The 24,321-nt window shown below is 39.4% G+C and overlaps 1 protein-coding gene across 1 annotated transcript in view; it reads right to left on the bottom strand.

Annotated features, from left to right (window-relative positions):
- Positions 1 to 24,321, bottom strand: part of LOC136157099 (ankyrin repeat domain-containing protein 26-like) — a 94,204-nt gene that overhangs the window by 38,701 nt on the left and 31,182 nt on the right. The window contains 14 exon segments of the mRNA XM_065919131.1: positions 103 to 173; positions 3,434 to 3,583; positions 3,699 to 3,839; positions 5,241 to 5,274; positions 5,276 to 6,105; positions 9,162 to 9,195; positions 10,965 to 11,135; positions 12,603 to 12,754; positions 17,349 to 17,452; positions 18,484 to 18,732; positions 21,119 to 21,191; positions 21,286 to 21,314; positions 21,926 to 22,024; positions 23,866 to 23,953. Coding sequence (XP_065775203.1) covers positions 103 to 173; positions 3,434 to 3,583; positions 3,699 to 3,839; positions 5,241 to 5,274; positions 5,276 to 6,105; positions 9,162 to 9,195; positions 10,965 to 11,135; positions 12,603 to 12,754; positions 17,349 to 17,452; positions 18,484 to 18,732; positions 21,119 to 21,191; positions 21,286 to 21,314; positions 21,926 to 22,024; positions 23,866 to 23,953 — 2,225 coding nt within the window.

The raw sequence follows: 24,321 nt of genomic DNA, 5'->3' as shown, positions 1-24,321 counted from the left end.
CTTCACAGTGATGTGTTTATTATCATTACTGATTTAATTCTCGTAGTATACTGTTTATCTGCTCTATACTTCAGTTGTTTTCTGTGCTGCTTTAAATCGTACCTTTGGATGTGATCCTGTGTCTTTTCAGCACATCTCATGGCCTCTGTATGTTGATCCTGTGCTTCTTGCAACTAAAAAGAGAAACAAAAGGAAAAACAACTGTTGTAACTACTGATAACCTAGCGAATCCGCCATCATCACTTTCTCTTTCGTCTGCATATTGCTTACAGCTGCTTTCCTGCCATACAGCAGAGTTGAGTTGTTAGAATAGACACCTCACAGTCCACAAGCTGAAAATATTTACTGTTTGCCCTTTGCAGGTTACTGACCTCTCCTCTAGCACTCAAATACAACATCATCCATGCTTTAAAATAGATTTTCTGAAATAAACACACAAATTTATAAACTGGACAAATGGGGAAAGACAGAAAATTACCTTATGGTAACATATATTTCATTTTATTCCAAGCACCACATCAGTCATCATTTTAAATACCCACATATGTGAATGACCACGGATCTTCCAGTGATTAGGAGAGTTAACACTGCTGTTGGTGACAACCAGATGCTTCAGGGACTAGTGCGAGAGGCAGGAGCTACACAGGAGCTAGAATGCATGGGCTGTGCTCCAATTCCATCAGTTCTGAGCTGTGAGTCCTGGGGCAAACTACTTAACCTTTCTGTATCTCAGTTTCTCCATCCAGAAAATGGAGATAATGGTAGCATCAACCTCAATGGGATGCTGGGAAGATTAAACTGGGGACTATACATAATGTATTGAGAAGAGGACGTGGCACACAGTAAGAGTTGTTTGTAATTGGCGTTATTACGGTCGCTGTATTTTACCTGTAAAACAATTTGGTACTTCAGGCAGACGGCATGACAACGGAAGTGGTCTTCTACACAAGTCACAGTGAACTCACTCTCCATACCGTTGCAAGGGGGCAGTAAGGGGGAGCATGAGGCCCAGAACACACGTGTCCAGTGCTTGAAAACCGTTCACTGACTCCACTAACCAACTAGGACTTCAGTACTTTTCTCCACTTACAATAACTGGTAACTTCCTTCCTCTCTGTCCTACTCAGTGGACAATGACCACCACTTAATATGCAAACAGCACCTCCCGAACAGAGTGGTGCAGAACAGCACACGACCGTCAGAGCAAGGGTGACGTCACTGCCATGGAAATGTTACCCGGCTGCTAAATCAAAGTTCTGAATCAATTCATTCCCAGCAACTGTTAATTAATGTCTAGCAAGTACTCAGATGAGAAAATTAAGGTTACCAGGTATGGACATCAGAAAGCCATCCCCAGAACCTGAGGCTAGGAAGGTTAGAAATCCACAGAGGCCTGAAAGGCTAGATATCCATAAATCCCACTTCTGGCTGCATAATGAAGGAACCCAAATTTACATTTTACTACCTGAGTCAGGGGGGAAAAATGAGCATTTAATTGAACAATTCTCCTCTATTAGACTAAGCACTTTCAATTTTACAATTAATTACTTTAAATACATTTTAATAAGAGTTTTACTATACCAGCATCTCCAAGAAGAAATTATTGGTATGGATGAAGTTCCTAGTTGTATCTTAACAATTGTTAAGCTAAACTATTTTCCATTTATGCAAGACAAGTGCTCTGCATATTAAGAAATACTCCCTGTTAGACTAATGTATACTTAGACAAGATTCCCCCTCATGAAAAAAATGGCAATGTAAAATTAAGGGCTAGATTGTTCTTCACAGACTAGATGACAGGGCTGAAGAGAAAAGGCTCGATGAGAGCTGCACAGTCAGGAAAGCTCTGGAGGGGAGGGACTGGGCACCAGGTCTGAATAAGTGGAGGACTACCCCAGAGGAAAAGAAACTGTGAAGACAGAAAGGACAGTCTGAGCAAAGGTCAAGGAAAGGTGAGATCAGCCAGTGAACTCTGAGGATAAAATCCAACCACAGGGAAATAAAAACATGTCCATCCAGAAATGCGTAACTCAGTGCTCACAGCAGGATTACTAACAGTCGCAAAGTGGAAACAACTCAAATCTCCATCAACTTATGAATGGATTCATATAGCCACGTAATGTTTATTGTTTGACAGTCAACAGAAATGGAAGAACTGATACGTGCTGTAACATGGATGAACCACAAAATGACCTCAAATGAGAAAAGCTAATCCCAAAGGAGCATACTGCATGATTCCATTTATATAAAATACCCAAAACAGGCATGTCTACAGAGACAGATATTAGACTGGGGGTTGCCTGGGACTGAGGGAGATGGCGGGGTCATAGGAGGTAGCTAAGGGATGCAGGGTTTCTTTTGGGGTTGTATAAATGCTCTAAAATTGACTGTGGTCACAGGTGACACCTATCTAGACTAAGAGATACTGAACTACACACTTGGAATGGGTGAATTATATGATACATGAATTATATCTCGATAGCTTTTTAAAAATCCAAAGGCACCATCTAGATAATCTTCTTAATTCTCTATTTTTGATGTAGGCATTATACTCCATCTGAGTACCCCATGCTTTTACAATGTATCAAAAATGAAGAGAAGGCAGTGCCTAACTTCAACTGGTTTGTATAATACACTGTCCGCACATTATTCTGAAATGCACAAAATAAATATATACAGAACTGCACAGCCATTCAGAAAAGTGAAGATGAGAAATGATAATTTTCTGGAACATTCCATTAAACATTATCCTCTGATTTTATCTGGCTTGCCTCATCATGGTAATACAGGGATCACGAAATAAAATATTGTTCAATCGAAAAAAAAGTCTCTCCACAGATGTATAGAACAGACTTTTGGACTCTATGGGCGAAGGCGAGGGTGGGATGATCTGAGAGAATAGCATCGAAACATGTATATTATCAAGTGTGAAACAGATCGCCAATACAGGTTGGATGCATGAGACAAGTGCTCGGGGCTGATGCACTGGGATGACCCAGAGGGATGGCATGGGGAGGGAGGTGGGAGGGGGGTTCAGGATGGGGAACACATGTAAATCCATGGCTGATTCATGTCAATGCATGGCAAAAACCACCACAATATTGTAAAGTAATTAGCCTCCAACTAATAAAAATTAAAAAGAAAAGAAAGAAAGAACTCCAAAAAAAAAAAAAAAGAAACATAAGTCTCTCAAGTTGTGTGATGATGCACAATTCTCCACTTTCCTAAAGGTATATAATATACAAAAACAATATATATAATGCAAATGGCAGAATGAAAGTCAGAGTTTAAGAAATGAGTGCACTTAAAGATTAAAAAAATTATAGTAAATTACTAGTAATGCATATAAAAAAGGAAGCTGTCCATGAAAAAGAGAGTCCTAAAACACTTTATCCTATGTATTCACTGTCGACACATTGAATTTCACACATACCTGACTTGTGAGTTGATGTAAGTTCTTTAAATCCCGTGCCTCAACTTCTAACTTGGCATGATAACGTGACATGACCTCCAGGGACAGCTCCGACGCAGACTGCTTTTTGAGGCTATCAGCCAGTTCTTGCCGAAGTTGTCTCACAACTGCCTAATAAGATGCTCTGTCACTGAGTTTATCAAATCACTTTACTATGACGTTGTGTTAGTAATACATAACACCAACATATGGACTTTGAAAACTATCACCACACACAGCAACTCACCTCTGTCCCTCCTCCCTGAATGTGGTTGCAGACCCGGAAGGGCCCCCCACCGGCCTTCCTGATATTAAGTTCCTCAGACGAAGGAGGCAGTCCCACTGTCCACGCCCTGCCCCTCCCGATAAATCTGCAGAGCTCCACCACCTCACGTCCAGAATGAAACAGGTGTGTAGGTGGGACAAGCAGTGGAAAATTCCACCCTGTGGAAACATTTCTCCTCTTTCTTTATTAGAGGCTTCGATTAACATCAGAGATCTTCACATATTCAATTCAGTGCTCAGATCTTTCCAATAGATTCCTATCCCAGCAGTAAAATGAGGCCATTCCCTTGGGGCTTCTCTGTCTGATATCTGGTGGTGTGTCTGTGTTAACCCCAGACCCCTAATCTCCCCCTGCTCCCCGCCTCTGCCCTTGGCTGACCACCAGGCCCCCCTGCGGAGCACAGGGGCTCTGCTCAGCGCTCTGCAGTCACTGCCTGGGAGAGGACCTGGGAGAGAACGGATACGTGTGTACCTGCACCACCGGGCCGGGCACCCGAAACTGACGCAGAAGTGTAAACCAACTACACTCCATCACAGAAGAAAAACACAATTTCCAAATGAGGTTGCTCCCATGGCCCTCAGGGAGCCTCGATAGCCTGGCCTCCACCTGCCTCTGGACCGCAGCCCCTACAGCCTGCTCCCTGACTCCCTCCATTCCTGCTGCTCTCAAGTCCTGCCACCCTTCATTTTTAGTGGACACGCTTGTATCTAAACGGTAGTAACTGATACTGAATATGAGAACTATGAGTAAATTGTTTGTAAACATATTCTAAGTAAATAGCATAAATAGCAGTGGGAAGATTAAAACAAGAAGAGCTTGGTTAAAGCTCACCACTTGAGTCCCAAATTATGATTTAGTGACAAGTATATTTAAATGACTTGTCAATGAATTCTCAATTTAATGGCAACTCTTTAAAGAGTAGAGAGGTCGTAAGAATAAATGATTCAAGTCTGAAATGTTTTCCAAGTTAATTCAAATTTACATGAATAAAACTAAAGTTATACTAACAAAATGACAGAAAGGTATGACAAGCTACTGAAGCCAAAGTACTATATATAAGAGATAGCATCTGGGAAACATGGAATTGACCGTCAAGGCAATCCACGTAACTGAAGCTTAATTTCAAAATATTCGGTTTAGGTTTGAACGTTTCTTTTATCTGCTTCATCATGATACTGACATGTGGTTACATAGAGATTAAAATTATTTTCTGAATAGTAAAAGAGTAAATTACTAATACCTGTCTATATTAAAAATTTAGAATTTAATCTCTTAACATTTCATAAGCAACACGATGTCTCTACTCAAAGTGAAGCATCTCTCTCGGGTCTAATTTTTATTTGCTGGATACAAGGTGTGCTTTTTAGTCTGTTTTAGAGACCATAGATTCATAGCCTGTGTATTTTTTATATTCAGCTAGATTCAACATTTAGGCAGAATTAAGAATCACTTTGAATTTTCTTTCAGGAAGTCTGAGAATTATTTCTCCTTCTGGATACTTACTTTTCTTTCTGCTTTCTCATTTTCATACTGACAGTCTCTCTTCTAAATGATTCAATTTGTTGATTAACTCCTTGTTTCTTTCCTCCAGCATCAGACCTTGTTTCTCATGTTCAGCATGAAGATTTTTCACGATCTGCTGAAACTGGTCTTGGATGCTAATGACTGTCTTCTCTTTACTGTCGGCTCTATTTTGTGCATTATCCAGCTGTTGTCGGAGCAACATGTTTTCACTCTGGAGTTGAGATAACCTCTCCTCTAAGGATTCCTGCTTTCCAAGGTATTCCTTCACTTTGCCTTGTTTGTTCTGATACATGTGTCCAATATCCTGCTTTTGACACTCCGCTTGGCGTAAGTCTCTCTGGACACGTTCTAACATCAAAGTCTTTTCTCTGAGATCATATCTCGTCTGACGCAGCTGGATTTTTAGCTTATTGAATTTATTTTCCACTTTAGAAAGTTGCTGGGAAAGCATCTCATTGTCACTTTTCAGCTTAGCCATATCGAACTTCATTGGGTCCTGCAAGCGTAACCTCTTGTCTTTTGCTTTCTGGGAGGCAAGTGACAGGTTTCTTTGTGATATCTGACCTTGATCATGATTGTGTATGGCAGCAGCCAGTCTAGAGTGGTAGGATTCCACTTCTGTTTCTAGTCTTTCTTTGCTTCGCTTTGCGTTCTCCAGCTCAGGGTTTAGCATTGTATTTTCAGCTACCGGAACGTTAAGCTGGCCAGTATGCTGGAATATGGTCTTGGACAATGTTTCCTTGTTCAATTTTATTGTGTCTATTTCCAACCTTGGCATGGCAATTTCATCCTGCATGTGGCTTTTGCACAACAGACCTTTTGCTTTTCTACCACTATCAGAAACCTAAGTGAGACAAAAGAGACTTTTAGTTAGTGCTCAATAAAATGACATTTCACCATTTCCTCTGAAATGAAAGACTAACCTGTATGTTTAGACAGTGAAAAGACTGCACCAAGTGGATCTCCAAATGGAAAAAATAAGGTTCGATACAAACCTCAGACCTTATACAAGCAGAAATTCCCAAAGGTTCAAAAATTTAATTGAAGACAATGAATCCATGAAAGGAAAAAGAAACCCCAAGGAACTTTTCAAGAAGCTCAGAACTGGAAAGGGTTTCTCTGAATTACAACAAACCCAGAAAGCTTAAAATAAAAGATTTATAGATCTAACTACACTTAAAAATTGCATCTGATGTGGTATATTTATATAATGGAAAACTACAAAGCCATAAAAAAGAATGAAATAATGCTATTTGCAGCAACAAAGATGGACCTAGGCATGATCACACTAAGTGACGTAAGTCAGACAAAGACAAGTCATACTGCTTATATGTGGAATCTAAAATGAACTTATTCACAAAACAGAGAGAGACCCACCGACGTAGGAAACAAGCTTACTCACCATACGGGAAAGGGGTAGGGGAAAGGATAAATTAGGAGGTTGGGTTTAACATATACCATTATACATAGACAAGTGTATATAAAATAACCAGTAAGGATCTACTGTACAACATAAGGAACTACATTTAATATTCTACAAGAAGAATCTGACAAGGAGTGTGTGTGTGTGTGTGTGTGTGTGTGTGTGTGTGTTAGTCAGTCAGTCATGTCCAACTCTTTACGACCCCACAGTCTGTAGCCCGCCAGGCTCCCCTGTCCATGGGATTCTCCAGGCAAGAATACTGGAGTGGGTTGCCATTTCCTCCTCCAGGGGATCTTCCCGACCCAAGGAGTGAACCCAGGTCTCCTGCATTGCAGGTGGATTCTTTACAGTCTGAGCCAGCAGGGAAGCCCCATGTACATAATATACACACACATATACATATATGTCTGAATCACTGTGCTGTGTACCTGAAACTGACGCAACATTGTAAATCAACTACAATTCCATAACAATACCACTCGCCACCTTTAAAACACTGCATCTGATAGCTCCTACGCAGCTACTTCAAGTAAGAGCCTTAGCTCAGTACATATTTAAATAGATGAAATTTCATGCAAAAATTGTTTTCTTGAGAATACGCTACCTCTCTAACATTTTAATAGGCAATTGCAAGACTTATACCTATTGACAACTGTACTAAGCACTTCTACAAACATCAATTAACTCATTAGCGATAGTGATTCTGGAAAGGAAGAAGTTAAAACTATGTAAGTAAGCTGCAGGCTTTTCACCAGGTCTTCTGACTCTACTAGTCCTCTTATATCAAACCACAGTCACTTCCCTAGTACAAACATATCAATACAAAATAATCCTGCTATTTCATTCATGGTACATACACTAATGGTAAATAAGGCAAAATTTAGAGAGCTCTTCTCAGAGAATCATGAGATTGTTTTCTGCTGCAGTAACTTTCATTATCTCTTTATACTGTTTAAAATAGTAAGATGGAGGAATACAATGAGAAACATAATTATCACTAGATGTATCCTATGGCATATCTATCACTGTTCTCAAAAGTTCCTTGTACTGAAGGAGGACACTGCACAGAGCAGAGGGTTCGTTTTCTCGGATATACAAGAATGACTTCCAAAGTATGGTCTCTGAACTGCCTGTACTTTTCCTCCTTACCTTCAGTGGAAGTGATAAATTAACCTCATGACCAAGGAAGGGAAATCACTACTAAATACCAGAACAGCTACTGTCAGTAGCAAGTTTTTTTTTACTTTTTTTTCCTTGGTGGGAGGGGACTTTCATAAGTTTATTCCAAAGAAACAATTTTTTAAGTGTACAAAAGTATTTTTACAACTGATGTCGCAGTTTTTACAAACTGAGAAACTGTAAACGATGTGAAGAGCCGTTGACAGGGCACTGGTTACAGAAACGAGAGTGGAGCCGGGGGCGGACTCTGACTGAGACACCGGAGGTGATGCGGGCGAGGAGGGGCGCACACGCTCCCCCCAGAGCACGAGGACATGGTGTGCAGCGCAGTTGACGGGGAGCACACGCGGTCTGCCCGGCCTAAACCGCAGTCAGGGTGCCTGCTCCTTCGAGACAGTCGCAGAAATTTTGAGATTAATTCCTACAGAAAATATTAAAGGCCTCTCCTTGGATGAGGCCATGGTGTGTCCCGACCTGACTGCTGTAGACAAATGGATTTGAATTACAAATAGCACTTTCCCGAGCTCTTCCCGAGAGCTTTTCGTTGTGGGAGATCTGCTGCTAGGACCTCGGGGATGGGACCCGGTCCGTGTCTGAGAGGGACATTGGGTGGGGGAGTGAGTTCCTCTGCTCTGAGATGCCACTCGAGAGCTCTGCAGAAAGAAGGACAATCAACTTCAAGAGTGTCTGGTTTCTACCAACTGCTGGAAAAATCCACGGGGAGCATTCCTGCACCTCTCGAGGATGCCAGTTAAACACACGTATCCTTGAGGACTCTACTGTGAGGGAGAACCCAGCTGGGAAAGCTGGAGCCAGCTCTGAGCTGTTCATGGGGCAGGTGGACTGGAGGGCTGACGGGCACAGAGGGAGGGAGGGGGTCCACGACCCTCAGCCACCTGCCAGATGGCAAGGGGGAATTTTTAGAGTAAAGCATGTCGCCACCCGCGGAAGCAGTTTCAGATGACTGAGTTAAGTCATCAAGGTTATTCACGTAATCAATTTGGTCTTTGACCTACACTTAAATAATACTGTTTCACAATGTCCTTAAAATATGTATAAAATATACCAAGTGTACCAAGGTGATAAATATCTTAATCAAAGCAAAAGAAGAGGCTTCTTAAAAGAACAGGTTTTTATCAACAGGATAACTTTATCAACAGAGTTTCTAAATTATGTTTTCAACGTAAATGTCCCTTCAACAAAGGAAGATTTTCTATGTTGCCACTATTCCTTTTACAAACTATTTTTTAGAGGATAATATATTTTTAAGTTAATTTTTCTTTTTTTTTTTACTTTACCTTCTTCTTTTCATATGCTGTTTTCCTTGCAGGCCTAAAAAAAAAAAAAAAGATTCTTTTCAGGCTTAAATTTAATAACTCAAAAATATAAACAATACCTAAATGTTTTTTTATATAACATCTTTGCATTCACAAGTAATTTCTATAAAAGGATGAAACAATAAAAAAGAGTAGCACTAAAGGACAAAGAAAATATATCTGTAATATTAATAAAACATTAAATTTAGATTAAAGGAAAAGAAAAAACCTAACATTACTTGCGTTATGTGACAGAAGCGGTTTACCAGGGTTTCCTGCAGTTGTCATTTTTAATGAGAACTAACTTTTATGGCAATGAAACCTATCTCGGAAGTATTCCTTAAGTCCTTATAAGAAAGAAACCCATTTTTTATCACCATGATATTAGCTTTTTGAGGGCTTATTATGCGACGGCTATGCATATTATGCATTTTAATCCTCATGATCATTCTGGGAGAGAGGTAATATATTAGACCCTTTAGATAGGAAGAGATGGAGCAAAGAAAGGCTGAGGAACGTGCCCAGGACCACACAGCAGTTCACCAACAGCCCAGGATTCAAACCCCGGAAACTGGCCTGAACGCTGCTGTTCCAAAATATGCTGAGAACGTGATATTGAAAAGTCTTTTTAAGTAACATGATACCAGATGAACCTATATTATTATTTCAAGTCTACCTACAACTACAAATGATAATTCTGAATCTTAAAAACGTATTTCTAACAAACAAAAAGACTAGATGTAGGCAATATTGGAAATCTACTTTCAATAAAGATTTGTTTTTTGTAAAGAACTTCACCAATACAGATTCATTCAACCATTCTGCTGTTTCTTTATGCATCTGACATACACTTGCTGAGCACATAATATGTGTTAACGACACTTTTAGTACAGGAAGCATGATTTTTGTCATTTAGATCTTTATCATCCAAAGTAATAAACTGTAAAAGATTGTGAATTGTTTCTATTGAAAATAAACAAAATCCTCCCCTTCTTCCTGCAAGCTATAAACAACTATGAAGTTAATATGATGTGATGTTTCAGAGTACCTTACAAAATCATAGCTACCCACGATGATACTATCAATTAGAATCAACAAGGAATGATTAAATCCTATTCAGTATAACCTAAGCATTTGTAAATTCATGATTATATAATTTTTTAAATGTATGTATGATAGAATTAACTTAAGTAATCATCTACATATTTGTTTACATAAGAATATTACACTTCAGAGCCAATGAACAAGCCCTTACCAAAAACTACATATGAACAGGAGTACATTTGTACATAATAATCATGTACAATAATAATAATGTACAATTAATTTATCGTAATAGTTTAAAGATTATGTCATACAATCAATAAGCTTTCTAATATTGGAAATGCAAATAAGATTATACTCAACAGACACTTCCTCCGCTGGCTCATTTTCAAAAGCATACACACTCTACAAGCTCCCCTCTTAACACGAAACAAAAAACTCATTTCAACTCCACACTCCTCTTCAGTTACCATCCAGGTCTCCATTTCTGGCCCAGGAAACATTCCCTACGGAGATGTTTACATGTGTTCACTGCAGTCCAGCTTCCAAGTGGACTCTTTACTGAAACAACTTCCGGACAAAGGCACGGGTCCTCTCCTTAACCTCTCTGCCATGTTCATCCAGTAGAGTTGAGGATTCTCTTCTCTTGGCCCGGATGCTATATTATGCTGCTCTATTTCCAGAAGAAGTATTCAGTGCTAATATTTCTTCCCCTAGAAATAAAGAATCTGTCCATGTTACCTGCTGTCATCTTGATCCACCTTCCTTAAAATGCTGTCATCGTTCACGTGCAGCAGACCTTCAGTCAGTGAATTGGTCTTTTCAAATACTGGTGCAGTCACACATTCTTCTGGTGTCCATTTGTCATTGTTCTTTTTCTCTATTTCCTTCCTGGGCACGCCAGGTTCACCACTTGAAAAAATCCACAAAAAAGCCAATGTTTTCAAATAATTCGATTAATAAAGAATAAAAAAACAATTTTTGTAAAATTCCAACTCTTACCCATCTTAAGTCATTGATTAATTCACAAAACAGATATGAAGTACCAACCATATGCAAGAAAACAAATTCTTCCTTCAAACACAGATACACAATTATGATACAATATGATATGGAAGAGCTGACATACGAAAGTGATAAGTGAAATAAGGAAGGCTTTATGGAAGAAGTGAAGAGAGGCGGTCAAAAGGAAGAGAAAAGCGAGAAATCATTCTACTGGGAGATTAGAATGTCAGTACACAGATCAGGTACATGGCATCTGGGTTGCTTCCTAGGAAGCTGGAAGGAAAAGTACAAAACACATGAAAGAAATTAGAGAGATGCATCTGGAAAGACACTGGGAAGAACCTCAAGGGCTACACTGAAAACCTCAAGTCCAAGCACAGTGATTCTTAGACATGGGAGTCATGATTAGATTTACACAATATATAATTCTTTGCTTTTAAAAACAGTAATGTTTAACCTAGGAATTTCCCTGGTACTCCAGTGCTTAGGAGTCTACCTGCTCATGCAGGGGGCACAGGTTCGATCCCTGGTCAGGGAAGACAGCACAGCCTCACGCAGAGCAAGGAGTCCTGTGCTCCACACCCACTGAAGCCAGCGCCCTAGAGCCCACGCTCAGCATCAAGAGAAGCCACCACAGTGAGAAGCCCAAGCACTGCAGCTGCAAGGACCCAGCGCAGCCAAATAAATGATTAAAAAAAACCCCACAAAAAAACCTCAAAGGAAAAAGTAACACTTAATTTAGATGGTTTTTAAAATGACACGCTGCACATCCACTGTGAAAGAAGAAATCAAATTTAGTGGGGCGGGCGGTGGGGGGGCAGGGTACTTGTAAACCACCCACATGGTGGGGTGACGTCAGCATCATGGATGAAAGGCAGGCGCCTCATCAGTTCTCCCGCCACCAACAGCAATCTGGCCTCCATCCATGGACATGCTCAAAGTGCTAGGAGAAAACTGTCAACCGAGAGGACTCGATCCAGAAAAGTTGTCTTTCAGAAATGAAGGAGAAACAAAAACTTTCCCAGACAAAGCAAACCTGAGGGAGTTCATCACCACTAGTCTCGCCTCATAAGAAATGCTGAAAGAAGTCCTCAAACTGAAATGAAAGGATGTTCATTAGTGACATAAAATAAATTTAAATATACAGCACACTGGTTAAGGCAAGTGTGCAGTCAAATCCAGAATACTCTTATATGTAACATGGTGGTATGTTAACAAAGTAACTAGCATTAAGGCTAAAGGATAAGAGCATTCAAAATAACTATACCCCTAGTAAAATATAAAATTCATAAATCACAAACATTAGCTCAAGTTAGAAATCATTTTACCGGAAAATAACAAATGACCTACTGTTAAATACTGATATAGGCTTACCCATCAGGACCTTTATTCTCCATAGCAGGAAACTCCTGCTTGTTATTTCCTCCACTCTTTCTCTGCTGAATCAATCGACTCTCAGCAGCAGCATCGCATATATTGTCTGAAACTTCCACTTCACTACTTTTGTGCTTCTTTTCGTCTTCAACCTTTAATGAAAGTTTGACACTAAGAATAATTGCTATTACTTAATTCTAAAGACTCTGTTTTCAATTTATTACTTGACTGAGCATTTGCCCAGATTTTAAGTGATAAAAATATTTTTGTGCTTACATTAATTTTATCACAAGTCACTGAAAGTTTTGTAAAATGTGCTTCTTTCTGTTTGAGGGAAAGAAACAAAATTCCCAAAATTTCAAGAAAGGCTTTCTTAATAAGATACAATTATTCACAATCAGTCTTCCCCATCTGACTGGCAGAGATAGAGAAATAAAAACACATCACATATGTCCTCTTCAGTTTTTAACCACCTGGATTTTCCACTGAACAGTCAGATGTAGAGGATGTGACACCTTAGTGCCTCAGAAACAGAAAAGCAGCTTTCTTCTTTCTGCACTAAAGCTATTCTTTCCCCACTGCCTTTTCCAATTCTTTTTTCATTTGGATCCAGGAGACAGCAAAATATCTGATGGTGTTCACTGAAATATGTGAACCAAAGTTTACCAAAACACAAGGAGCAGAATGAAACTGAGGAGGTGTTAGTGTGGAATTCTGGAATATAAGGAATGCTTCCCAATCCCACATTCAATAACCATCCAATTTTATAGCTAGAGGGTATACAAATAACTATCTATCTTTGCCCCACTATTTACCAATAACAGCTTTAAAATCAAAAAAGGTTAAATGAGTTGTTCAAAGCCCCTAAAGTGGCATTCCCTAACATTTTATGGCACCAAAAGAGATGATACAATTCTGTCATCTTGAATCTGATAAAATTACCAAATGAATTCCTCAAATGAATCAGGTAAGTTAAAAGCGTGACTTTGGCAAAGTAATTTAATTCGTTAATTGGGGGTAGGGTTCATTCTCCTTTTTCTTTAAAGGAGAATAGCTACTTTTTCCTCTTTATTTGTCTTACACAGAAGAGGAAGCACATTTAAAAACCTACTACTGAAGAAAGAAAAATCTCACAGCATCTCAAACCTCAGTTTTTCCTTTGGAGATAAACACTTGATTATTTTCTCTTTTTTTGTGCTGAGAGTTTATACTATCTATGGGCTTCCCTGGTGGCTCAGATGTTAAAGAATCTGCTTTCAATGCAGGAGACCTGGCTTCGATCCCTGGGTTGGGAAGATCCCGTGGAGAAGGGAACAGCTATCCACTCCAATGATATTGTGGCCTGGAGAAATCCGTGGATAGGGCAGCCTGGCCAGCTACAGTCCATGGGGTCACAAAGAGTCAGACACGACTGACCAACTCTCGCACACACACACATACTAGCTATGTGACAAAATCACACATGTCAAAACTTACTACATCTTAGTAAACAACATAGTGAAGCGGTCTCTCTCAAAAGAGACATCTGCGAGTGGTGATTAAAGCATATGTGGGAGCGCATGTATTTGTTATTAAAAACATCCTGAAGTGGCCATGTTGGAAATCTAAGTGCCCAGGGACTGCGGAAAGCAGAGAAGATGACATATATTCAACCACAATGAAGAGATTAGAGGGAACACGTGTTCATGTCCCTTCTCTCAGTTTCTGCTTTCTTCCCATTCTGTGGAAATACAACTTATATTTAATCCAACAGAGTTAAAAAAAAACCTGCAAAACCCTCGTTGATCATACTCCTTAAACACTTTCCTTGGTGCTTATTCTGGCTCAGAAGGTCACATGGGAAGGAGCTAAATGAGTTTCCCAGTCCATATGCAAGACTGACAGAGACAGAATTAGACTGATTGAAGGACAAAAGCTATGAAAACAGTTTCCTGAATTCCTATTATGTGGAAGGCAGAAATAATCTATTTCTACACAAGTACCTATTTAGATGACCCCACTTTATTCATAAGGAGAAAATCAAAATGGACCAGATCAGCCAGAAAGGGCAAAACCAAAGCAAGAGCAAATGAAACTCTACCTCTTTTGGAAGTTGAATTTTCTTTTTTCCCAAAGCTAACAACACTACTTGTAACATGTCTATTTCATTCTTGAACCTCTGCATATCCTTCTGTCCATTCTTCACTTAGATACACTTTGGATGCTCTGTGACTATTTGGTGGAGGAGAATTCCCATTTTCAAATTCGGCTTCCACGCTTTCATCGTCACTAGCACTGCAATTACCTGCATGCAGGAGCTTCTGGAACCAGTCCTGTATTGGTTTGCTTTTCTTTTCAGTATTTTTCATGACAGCAGGAGTACCGTGACTTTTTATTTCAATTATGTGTTTCATCTTACCGGAGCAGACAAGCCACAGACTACACTGACGTGTCTATCCAATGTCTAATTTCCCATTCATGGGATTTTGCCTCATATTGTCTGATATTTGCATATCAAACTCTTGGTCTTCTTTCACTTCAAATGTAACTACCTGCTCCCTTACTTTTTTATTTTCTGCATCATTATAAAAACTCTCCTCATTTTTGATAAACACATGTTCAATATCTAGTTTATCACTTTCAAGGTCTATTTTATTTTCCCTGAAACAAAGCTTTGAAGATGACTGACAAGCGTATCCCGGTGACCCATAGTTCATGCGACGAAAAACCATTTTCGAGACTGGGTTCTTTTTGTTCAGGACATACTTGGAATTCTAGAGACAGATACTCCAAATGCATCTTTCTCCCCACAATCAGCTATATTATTTGTCATGTTAGGAGGTATTTCCTTTCTTTGCTCCTTCTTTAAGGTGATCATATAGTGGCTCCTCCTTAGGACAGATGATAATTTTGTATTTCTCACAAATTTCACCTAACTTCTGCTTTAAGTCATTTGTGATGGTTCTAACTTCTCTTTCCATTCTAATTTGCCATGTTTGATCCACATTTTTTCATATTTCTCCACACAAGGAGGCCTTGAACATACAGATCTGTCCTGTCTACCACATTCCTTATTCATTTCTGGTTCTTGAGGCAATTTTTGCAGCTGTAAAAGTGGAAGATTAATTGGGTTGATTTGATTTTCAGGTGTCTTCTCTGTCAGGGTACATGTGTGCAAAATAATATAATCCTTAACTAATAGTATGGATAAATAAAAATCAGAAACTCATTACAATTTTACTGTTAAACTTCTTCATTTATATGTAACCACTCACAAATCACCAGATCACAACTAAGAAGTGAAAAATAACTTGCCTTACCGGAAAATAGGAGAAAAACAGTAACTCACAAACCCAATTTTGTCACTGCTTGACTGAATTAAACAATTCATACACGTTAAATCTACCAAAAATGAATTAGATGATTTTTAATGCTACAAATGCTTCTTCCCTTAAAAATAGTTCACTTCACAATACCGTATATGGGGAGTCCCTACAGCATGCCTGTTAAAGTTTTGCTTTTCTTTTTTAAGGACTAATATCTGGAGAACAGACAAACTTTATATGACCAGGAGCCAAAATCAATTAACACTAATCAGAAAGAGGAACCAATTCCTCAATTTTAATGTAAATCATATATCATGATAGTGCTGTACATCAGTACATATTGCCTGCTCACATTCAGCTCTGTGTGTGCTAGGTCGTGTCTGACTCTCTGCCACCCCAAGGACTGTAGTCCCCCCCCAGGCTCCTCTGGCCACGGGGATTCTCCAAGCAAGAAGACTTCAGTGGGTTGCCACACCCTCCTCAACCCATGCCTTCCCAACCCAGGGATCGAACCCAGGTCTCCCACATTGCAGGCGGATTCTTTCTGTCTGAGCCGCCAGGGAAGCCCGACCACACTGGAGTGGGTGCCCTATCCCTTCTCCAGGGAGATTTCTCGACCCAGGAATTGAAACGGGGTCTCCTGCATTGCAGGCAGATTCTTTACCAGATGAGCTACCCAGGAAGCCCCAACAGTCAGTTATACTATGTTCTAATATCCACCAAAGAAAGTGGATAAAGCATTTTTAGTAATATCTACTGATTTCCCACCCTGAAAAGAAATAAATTCGAACGTTATTATTTGTACCCTAAAAACAAAGGTCCAATCTAGAAGGTTCGATTCTCTTAATAGGCAACTGGGTTGATTCTATGACTCCAATCTCTCCCTGAATGTTCATCCCTAAGTCGATTATGCCGAGATCACAGGCAGAATGAATCGTTCATCTTGACGTCAGTGACTGGCGATTTCAATGGAAAACCTTGAGCCACTGGGAATGATTTCTCTTTACATGTATCTAGGTCAGGGGCCGTCATATTGTTCAGAATTTCAACTGCTTAATCTTACGATTCAGTCTTTGATATCACCTTCTTAATCATGTAATGAAGTTATAAAAATGGCAAAAGTAAACAAGTCAGGAAATTTTTTTCCCTCAATTCCAAAGACGAGCTATAAATTATAATAGATTCGAACAGTATTTTAAGTTGTATAATAAAAGTGCTATAAAAACTATTAAATTATTAAGCTATTAAATTAAATTATTATATTAAATAATATAAAAACTACTAAATTAAAAAAATTAAATTATTAAATTATTATCTATCAATTCTAAAAGCCTAATTTTGAAAGCCGATTTTGTTATGGACTCTGTTACACACTGTATTGTGTTGGTAAAGCATAGAAAATGGTATTAAACCAGAAATTTAAATTTCTAGTTTACCTCACCTGTGAATGGTTATTTTCATTTCCATCAAGTTTTTCTTGTTCTTCCTCCAATATCGCTTCCATGTCTAGTTCTCCTGACAAATCTGCATCTTTAGTTAAAATTACTTAGAATATTTAGACAAAAAACATAATCTTTATTTAAAACACAGATTTAAAACATTGTACCAAATGACAGCTTAAGTCGAAAATTTATCTTCAGATGAATATTTACTTGTTTAAGAAATACTTCCAATGATCAAAAACTTCAACAAACCATTTGGGAAACACCAGATGTCACCAGGATACAGGCACACAAACACCTCAAAGATTCATTCATGAATTCATCCAAGCATCAGTGAAAAAAACAATCAGAAACCAAACAGAATTTCAAAATATAGGACAGACATATAAAGTCACAGTATATTCTCTTCTCTACTTCATGACAGTATCTTTTTAACAACATGCCAAGCTTCAACTACATTATTATTCTTAGTTTACAAATTCCTCTTACTTTTTATGCTTTTATCAATTCCTTCATCTGAAACGCTTCCCTGTGCTCTTCTGACAATTTACTTTTCATCTTTTAAGACTCAACCTGCTTTGTGAAGTTGCCCTTGATTACAGCTATCTTTCCCCAGATAAATAGGTCTCTCTTTCCTTGTAGCTACCTTAGTACTTTGTAGATTTTTCTAGTGTATCTTTATAGACTTCTCTAGCGATCGATATACATCTAAATTGTGAATTATTTCTTCACATCTCTATCCTCTTGGCTTCTAGACTGCAGAGGGCATGCTGTTTAAAATCACCTTAGTATGAATAGTCTTTATTTTTTTTTTTTCAATAATTACTTGTCTACCTAGATCTCACAAAGAGTCCCAGAGTTCTAAATATAATCCTGCTATCCACTCTCAGATGTATGCTAAATACTAGCCTAAACAAACTTGCTTCCTCCAAATTCTCTTTGTTATTTATTATACTACTATGGTCAGAGGGAGAATGCAGACACCTTGCTAAGAGGGAGTGTTTGGCTGTAGCTTGCATAAAAGGAGTCACCACAAGGTAGGTTTCGCCACAAACTCGAATCCGGATCCGTCAGAATGATGGTAAGGCCGTGCCCAGGTGGCGCACGGCTGAGTGCCCTGGGCTTCTGTATTACCTTGTTTGCTTTCTCTGTTTTCTGGCAGCGGAGACTGGCCCGGGTGATGGGGCATGGAATTCCCTACCAGAAACATCGCTGCGTTTTTCATCTTTTCTTTATCTGTTGCGGTCTTCTGTCCGAGTTCTGTGGGTGCTGACTGATTTTTGGTCACCAGTTGGGACACCAACGGACGCCGATCATCAGCTTTCAAATGCCCGGCTCTTTGACAAGTCTCACTACTGAGGCTCCAACTAGTCGAATCCCAGTCTGAAAAATGTGAAAACAAAGTCTCCATTCATCAAGATCTGAGGAAGAAACAACTCTGACTACCTCGTACAAAGTCTTTCTTCAGAGAATCAGTTCCACATCCTTCTTCCCCTCAAATTCACTACCCTTCAGAGGTGACTCTATCTTTCATGCCACTGTCAATCATGAAGAGATGTTAACTAGGATGTCTCATTTCTTCTACTTTTCAATTTTCTAGTATTACTTTGGTTCACTCAATCTTTATTACATACTCTCTATTTCATAAGAACTTTATTATTATTTTCCTTCAACATACAAATATTTTATTAACAAAATTTATCTCTAATTTATTTTATGTTTAATTTTGCATGATGATATTGTGTATTCTAGAGACCATGGTTTTAAAAACACTTTCAATGAATGGTACTACTTTAATTAATGGTAGAAGCCTAGACAACATATTATAAAGCAAAGACATCACTTTGCTGACAAAGGCCCGTAGACTCAAAGGTCTGGTTTTTCAGGAGTCACGTGTGAGAGCTGGACCATAAAGAAGTCTGAGTGCTGAAGAATTGACGCTTTCAAACTGTGGTGCTGGGGAGACTCTTGAGAGAACCCTGGACAGCACAGAGATCAAACCAGTCAATCCTAAGGGAGATCAACCCTGAATATTCACTGGAAGGACTGATGCTGAAGCTGAAGCTTCAATACTTTGCGCATCTGATCTGAACAGCTGGCTCACCGGAAAAGCACCTGATGCTGGGAAAGACTGAGGGCAGGATGAGAACAGAAGGGCAAGCAGAGAAGGGGGCGGCAGAGGATGAGATGTTTTGGACAGCATCGCTGATTCAGTGGACATGAACCTGGCTGAACTCCGGGAGATGGTGAGGAACAGAGAGCCCTGGCTGCAGTCCATGGGGTCACAAAGAATCAGGCACGACTTAGCGACTGAACACCACCACCATCAACAAGTACTTTAATTTCAACGAGACGGTCTTTCCTCGATGTACATATATCTTCAGAACTCATTTTGAAAGCCTTGGAGAAACATCATACCCTGGAGAAGGAAATGGCAACCCACTCCAGTACGCTTGCCTCTTGCCTGGAAAATCTCTTGGACAGAGGATCCTGGCGGGCTACACTCCATGAGGTCGCAGTGGTTGAACACAACTTAGCGACTAAACAAAAACATCATAAACTTATATAAGAAATGATAGCCTTGTGTGTGACTAATTGTTTCCATGTGAAAATAGGTAAGTCTAGGACCACACTGGATCCAAAGAGCACAGAGGGCCATGAGACAGGAATGAATACACCACAAAATACTAAAACTGCTAGATCTGAATTTCTTAACAGAAGTCAAAGAAACAAGCAAGAAATGTAAAAGTGAAACTAAACCCTGTGTCAACACAAGGGCCCCTTTATCACTTTATATACAGCCACTTCAATGGTTTAAAACAGTGATTCTCAAGTGTCCCCTCAAAATCGCTGAAGTCCAGAGACCCATCGGGTCAGGGGGTACAAGAGGTCAGAACTCTTTTCACAACAACACTAAACGTTACCTCCATTCTCATGCTGTTCTGTGGGCAGTGGCATTCTTCAGAGACACGATATGTGATATCATAACACTAAGGACTAATGGAATTAGCAACTATGATGGTGTGTGCTTGTATTTTAGGTTTTTCTGTTTTATTTTCCAATACAGTGAACAACAATAAACAAAGTTCCTTGGAATTCTCAATAATTTTGAGAAGTATAAAAGGATCCTAAAGCCAAAAACTTTCAGAATCCCTGTTTTGAAAGATTATGTCTATCGAATCTAAGGTATGATTACTTCTCCTACTCCTAATAATCAAAGACACCACAAACACACACACACACAGTCTGCTAATCAAAACATCTGACTGGCCTACATTCATCTGTGTAAGAACACTAAAATGAAATAATTATAAGCTGAAATACAACTGACATATTAGCAAGCGAAGCTTTACTCTAGGGAAAGGTCAGAGTTCAAAAATAAGCATTTTTGGACACTGGAAAAATCTTAGGGTCTAATAATAATTAATCTCTGAGAATTCCTGAGAGTATAGAGATTCCAAACTGAGAATTTAATGGATAACGAAACATATACACAAACATCTTGAGTTCAAGCTTACATTTTAAACATTTCTTGTTCATATGCTTGTGAATATCTTTTCTTTTAAAACATGGGTACCAAAAATAACATTTTCCTTATGTATGTCCAATTCTTCAATTAAATTTGCAAAAAGAAGTTAGGAGTACGAAGAGCTAGCATTTCAAATATTTCAGTGTCCCTCTTTCCTGAAGGGACTTCCCTGATGGCTCAATGGTACAGCATCTGCCTGCAATGCAGGAGCCAGAGTTAAGTGCGTACCGCAAAATTTACCTGAAATAGATGTTTGTGGATCCTTCGTTTCTACTGTTTTATTAGGAACAGAATCTTTCACTCCGACTGTGGGCTGAATGGGTTTGGAAACAAGTTGATTAACAAATAATGTGCATATGATACAATCCACAGTTCATAAATCAAGATAAAAGCATAAACATTTTTACCTTCACATTAGGATATTTCTCAGGAGACTCTAAAAGGCAAAAAGGACATAGAGTTAATCACATGTAAATATGAAAGCCAGCCGTACATTCATGCAGAGTTAGTACCGAGCAGAATCCTCGTGCTCAGCCTTGACACTGAATACATCCGGTTTCAGTGTCTCGTTTTTAGGGAGATGTTAGGACACTGGCAAGACAGACTTATGAATCCATTACAGACAGTGAAGAAAAACAGGAATACAGGGTTACCAAAACATGCAGTAAGATTTCAAAAGTAACATCATGTTTTCAATGACTTTAGAAAATATTAAAGAGCACACAGACCAACGTGAACATGCTGACTGATGAGGAGAAAATTAATCTTAATCAGAGGAGGAAACCATGACCCCAAGAAGATAAATGTGAAAGCTGATGGTAAAATGCAACAGTATATCTTGAATCCAAGACAAGAGTAACAGTTACACCGTTATACAAGTATTTAACATGCTCTTCAATCTGTCCAGTCATGTAAGAAGTGCACAGTTGGGATGACAGTTCAGCCGAAAATGTAATTCATTTCTCATCAGAGAAAGCAATGACCTGACTAGCTCGAATATACACTTGTAGAAAAACGTTTCATAAAAGTATTCATTTTTTTCCACACCCACGTGGGCTACTGCTATGCCTGCATGTCTGGGCTCCTCTAGTTCAGCCATCTTAAAGTTTCTCGATCCACTCACGCAAGAAGGCATGTAAGACACACCTACGAAATAATGCCCCAAAGATTTTCAACATTGAAATACAATGATCAAAAAGGAAATAATAAATTTAATTGCCACACAATTATTAGATGTTAAAAATCTTGCATGTTTTAAAATCAGTGTAGTATTTCTTGAAAATACCAATTCTAGCATTTAGGGAATGAACCCTATCAATCTGTTTTGTTTCAAAACTTAGTTTGGTTGGGTACATCATGCTAATGCTTAAAAGGATTTCTATGAAACTGTCAAAAAATCAGTTATCTTCTAAAAAACAAGTCAATCCCTCCATATTCAAATCAATCTAATTTGAATAACAAATACCAGTACAACATACATCTTTGATGTCTATAGCTACTTGGAGTGGCTGGGGTTGACCCTACTTCTAGCACCCCCTCCCACCTCCAGGATTCTCTGGAGCAATAATGATCTTATCTCTTTTCAGGGTAAATACACTGAAGTCATCTAGAAGGTGTTCTCTCAAGTGCACCATCAACTCCAAACTCACCTCCCTAAGGCCTTCCTTTCCTCCCTTTGTCCTTTCACTAGAGTCTTTCCTCTATGAAGGATAATCTCTGGATCCGTGGTCTTAACTTTCCCCCTTTACATTCTTTCTATGGATCATCCCACCACTTCTTTTGCCTTCTTTGCTTAGCAATGGTATCTTACACCTATAATTGCTACTTCAACTCTTTGCTTTCCGCTGGCTATAGACATGCTCAGAAAGAAAAACAAAATAATGCTCTCCCCTGATCCTGTTATGTCCTGCAATAGCCAGTGCTCTTCTTCCAGATTTCTCTAAAAGCAAGGCTAGACCCTTGCTACTCGGAGAGCTTGTTAGAAATGCAGGATCTCAGACCTCGCGCTCAGCATGTCCACTTCACACAGGGTCCCCAGGCGCCTAATTAAAATTTGAGAAACTGGTCTACACAGTCTGCTTCTACATGACTTCAACTTAACCTATTCTCCTGAAATCTTAGCCTCAACTTCCTCACTCTAACACTTCCCCCCAAACAGAAACTGCATGACAAGCTGGAAACTTTACAGTGGACTCTCTATCAGGCTGTAGGTGCCTTGATCTCTCTATCATGTCCCCCGCTCTCTCCTTTCCAGTTCTCTTATTTTGGCCTATGTGACACCGTCCTATAAAGCAGCGACATTTTGTAGGATGTCAATTTGCAAACATTTACAGCTGAGCACCTATGCCCATGTTCCTCCACAAAGGATAACGCACAGCCCCAAATGACTTCGTAACAATGAGGAAAACAGAAAGCGGGGGAAACTTTGCTGCTCTTCTCTGACAAGTTTAGGTGCTAGAAGTTCACTTCACAGTCACCGCCCACGTCAAATACTCCCTTTTCCTAAAGACCTATCTTACTTACGGCCCCTCCCCCATAGGCCCTTGCTTCCTTTTCCTTCATTTCCTCCCTGTGCCCTCTGCCTCTGTCATCCTCCATTCCCTCTTTCCTCTTATTTCTCAACCTTCCTTTGGCTGTTGAGTATCTTGAAACAGAACCAATAATTTTTTCTTTTGTCCATGTGCCATGTGGAGTCTTAGTTCCCTCACCAGGGATCGAGCCTCCACCCCTGCCCTGGACAGTCTTAATATTTGGACCTCCAAGAAGTCCAGGAACTAATAATTTAGCTCCTTAAACTGGATTCTCAATTTCAACTGTGCCTGACACCTGATAAGATACACAATTTCCCTCCTCTTCTCAGCTTTTTCCTCCCTATGCATCTGACAGGTGGGGTGTTTTTTGTTTTTTTTTTTTTTTTGCCTGTTAGAATATTCCCATTTTAAATCAATGTTCTGTCAAATAACCTTTCTATAAAATAGAGCTCTTACCTTCTGCTTGTCCATTTAATGTATTTTTTCCTCTTTCATCTCCAGATAAATGATCCAGAAACTTCTGTGGAACACTCTCAGAGATACTCTGTTAAAATGAATATTGAGTTCCATGAAGGTTTCCTAATGTCTTCTTAAGAAAATACCCTACTTTTAAAAACTGCCTACATTTAACCCAGTTAAGACAGGTTTTGCCAAGATCTCACAGCTGCCAACTGACAGAACCTGGATGCTGACTTCATACACTGCTGGATCACCAGGCAGTGGCTGCCAGCAATGAAGACATCAGGCCCTTCCTATCTCCTTCCATAGCTGCCACCTTCAAACAGGGCATCGTTACTTTATGTTACCTCAGGTATGGCTGCCATAAAGGGGCTCTGCCCTGCTACTTAAGTTGAGCAGCTCAGTCATGTCCGACTCTTTGCGACCCCATGGACTGTAGCCCGCCTAGCTCCT

The sequence above is a fragment of the Muntiacus reevesi genome, chromosome 2 (assembly GCF_963930625.1).
Source record: "Muntiacus reevesi chromosome 2, mMunRee1.1, whole genome shotgun sequence".
Classification (NCBI taxonomy): Eukaryota; Metazoa; Chordata; class Mammalia; order Artiodactyla; family Cervidae; genus Muntiacus; species Muntiacus reevesi.
The sequence above is the reverse complement of the archived record's forward strand: the minus strand, read 5'-3'. Positions and strand labels throughout refer to the sequence as shown.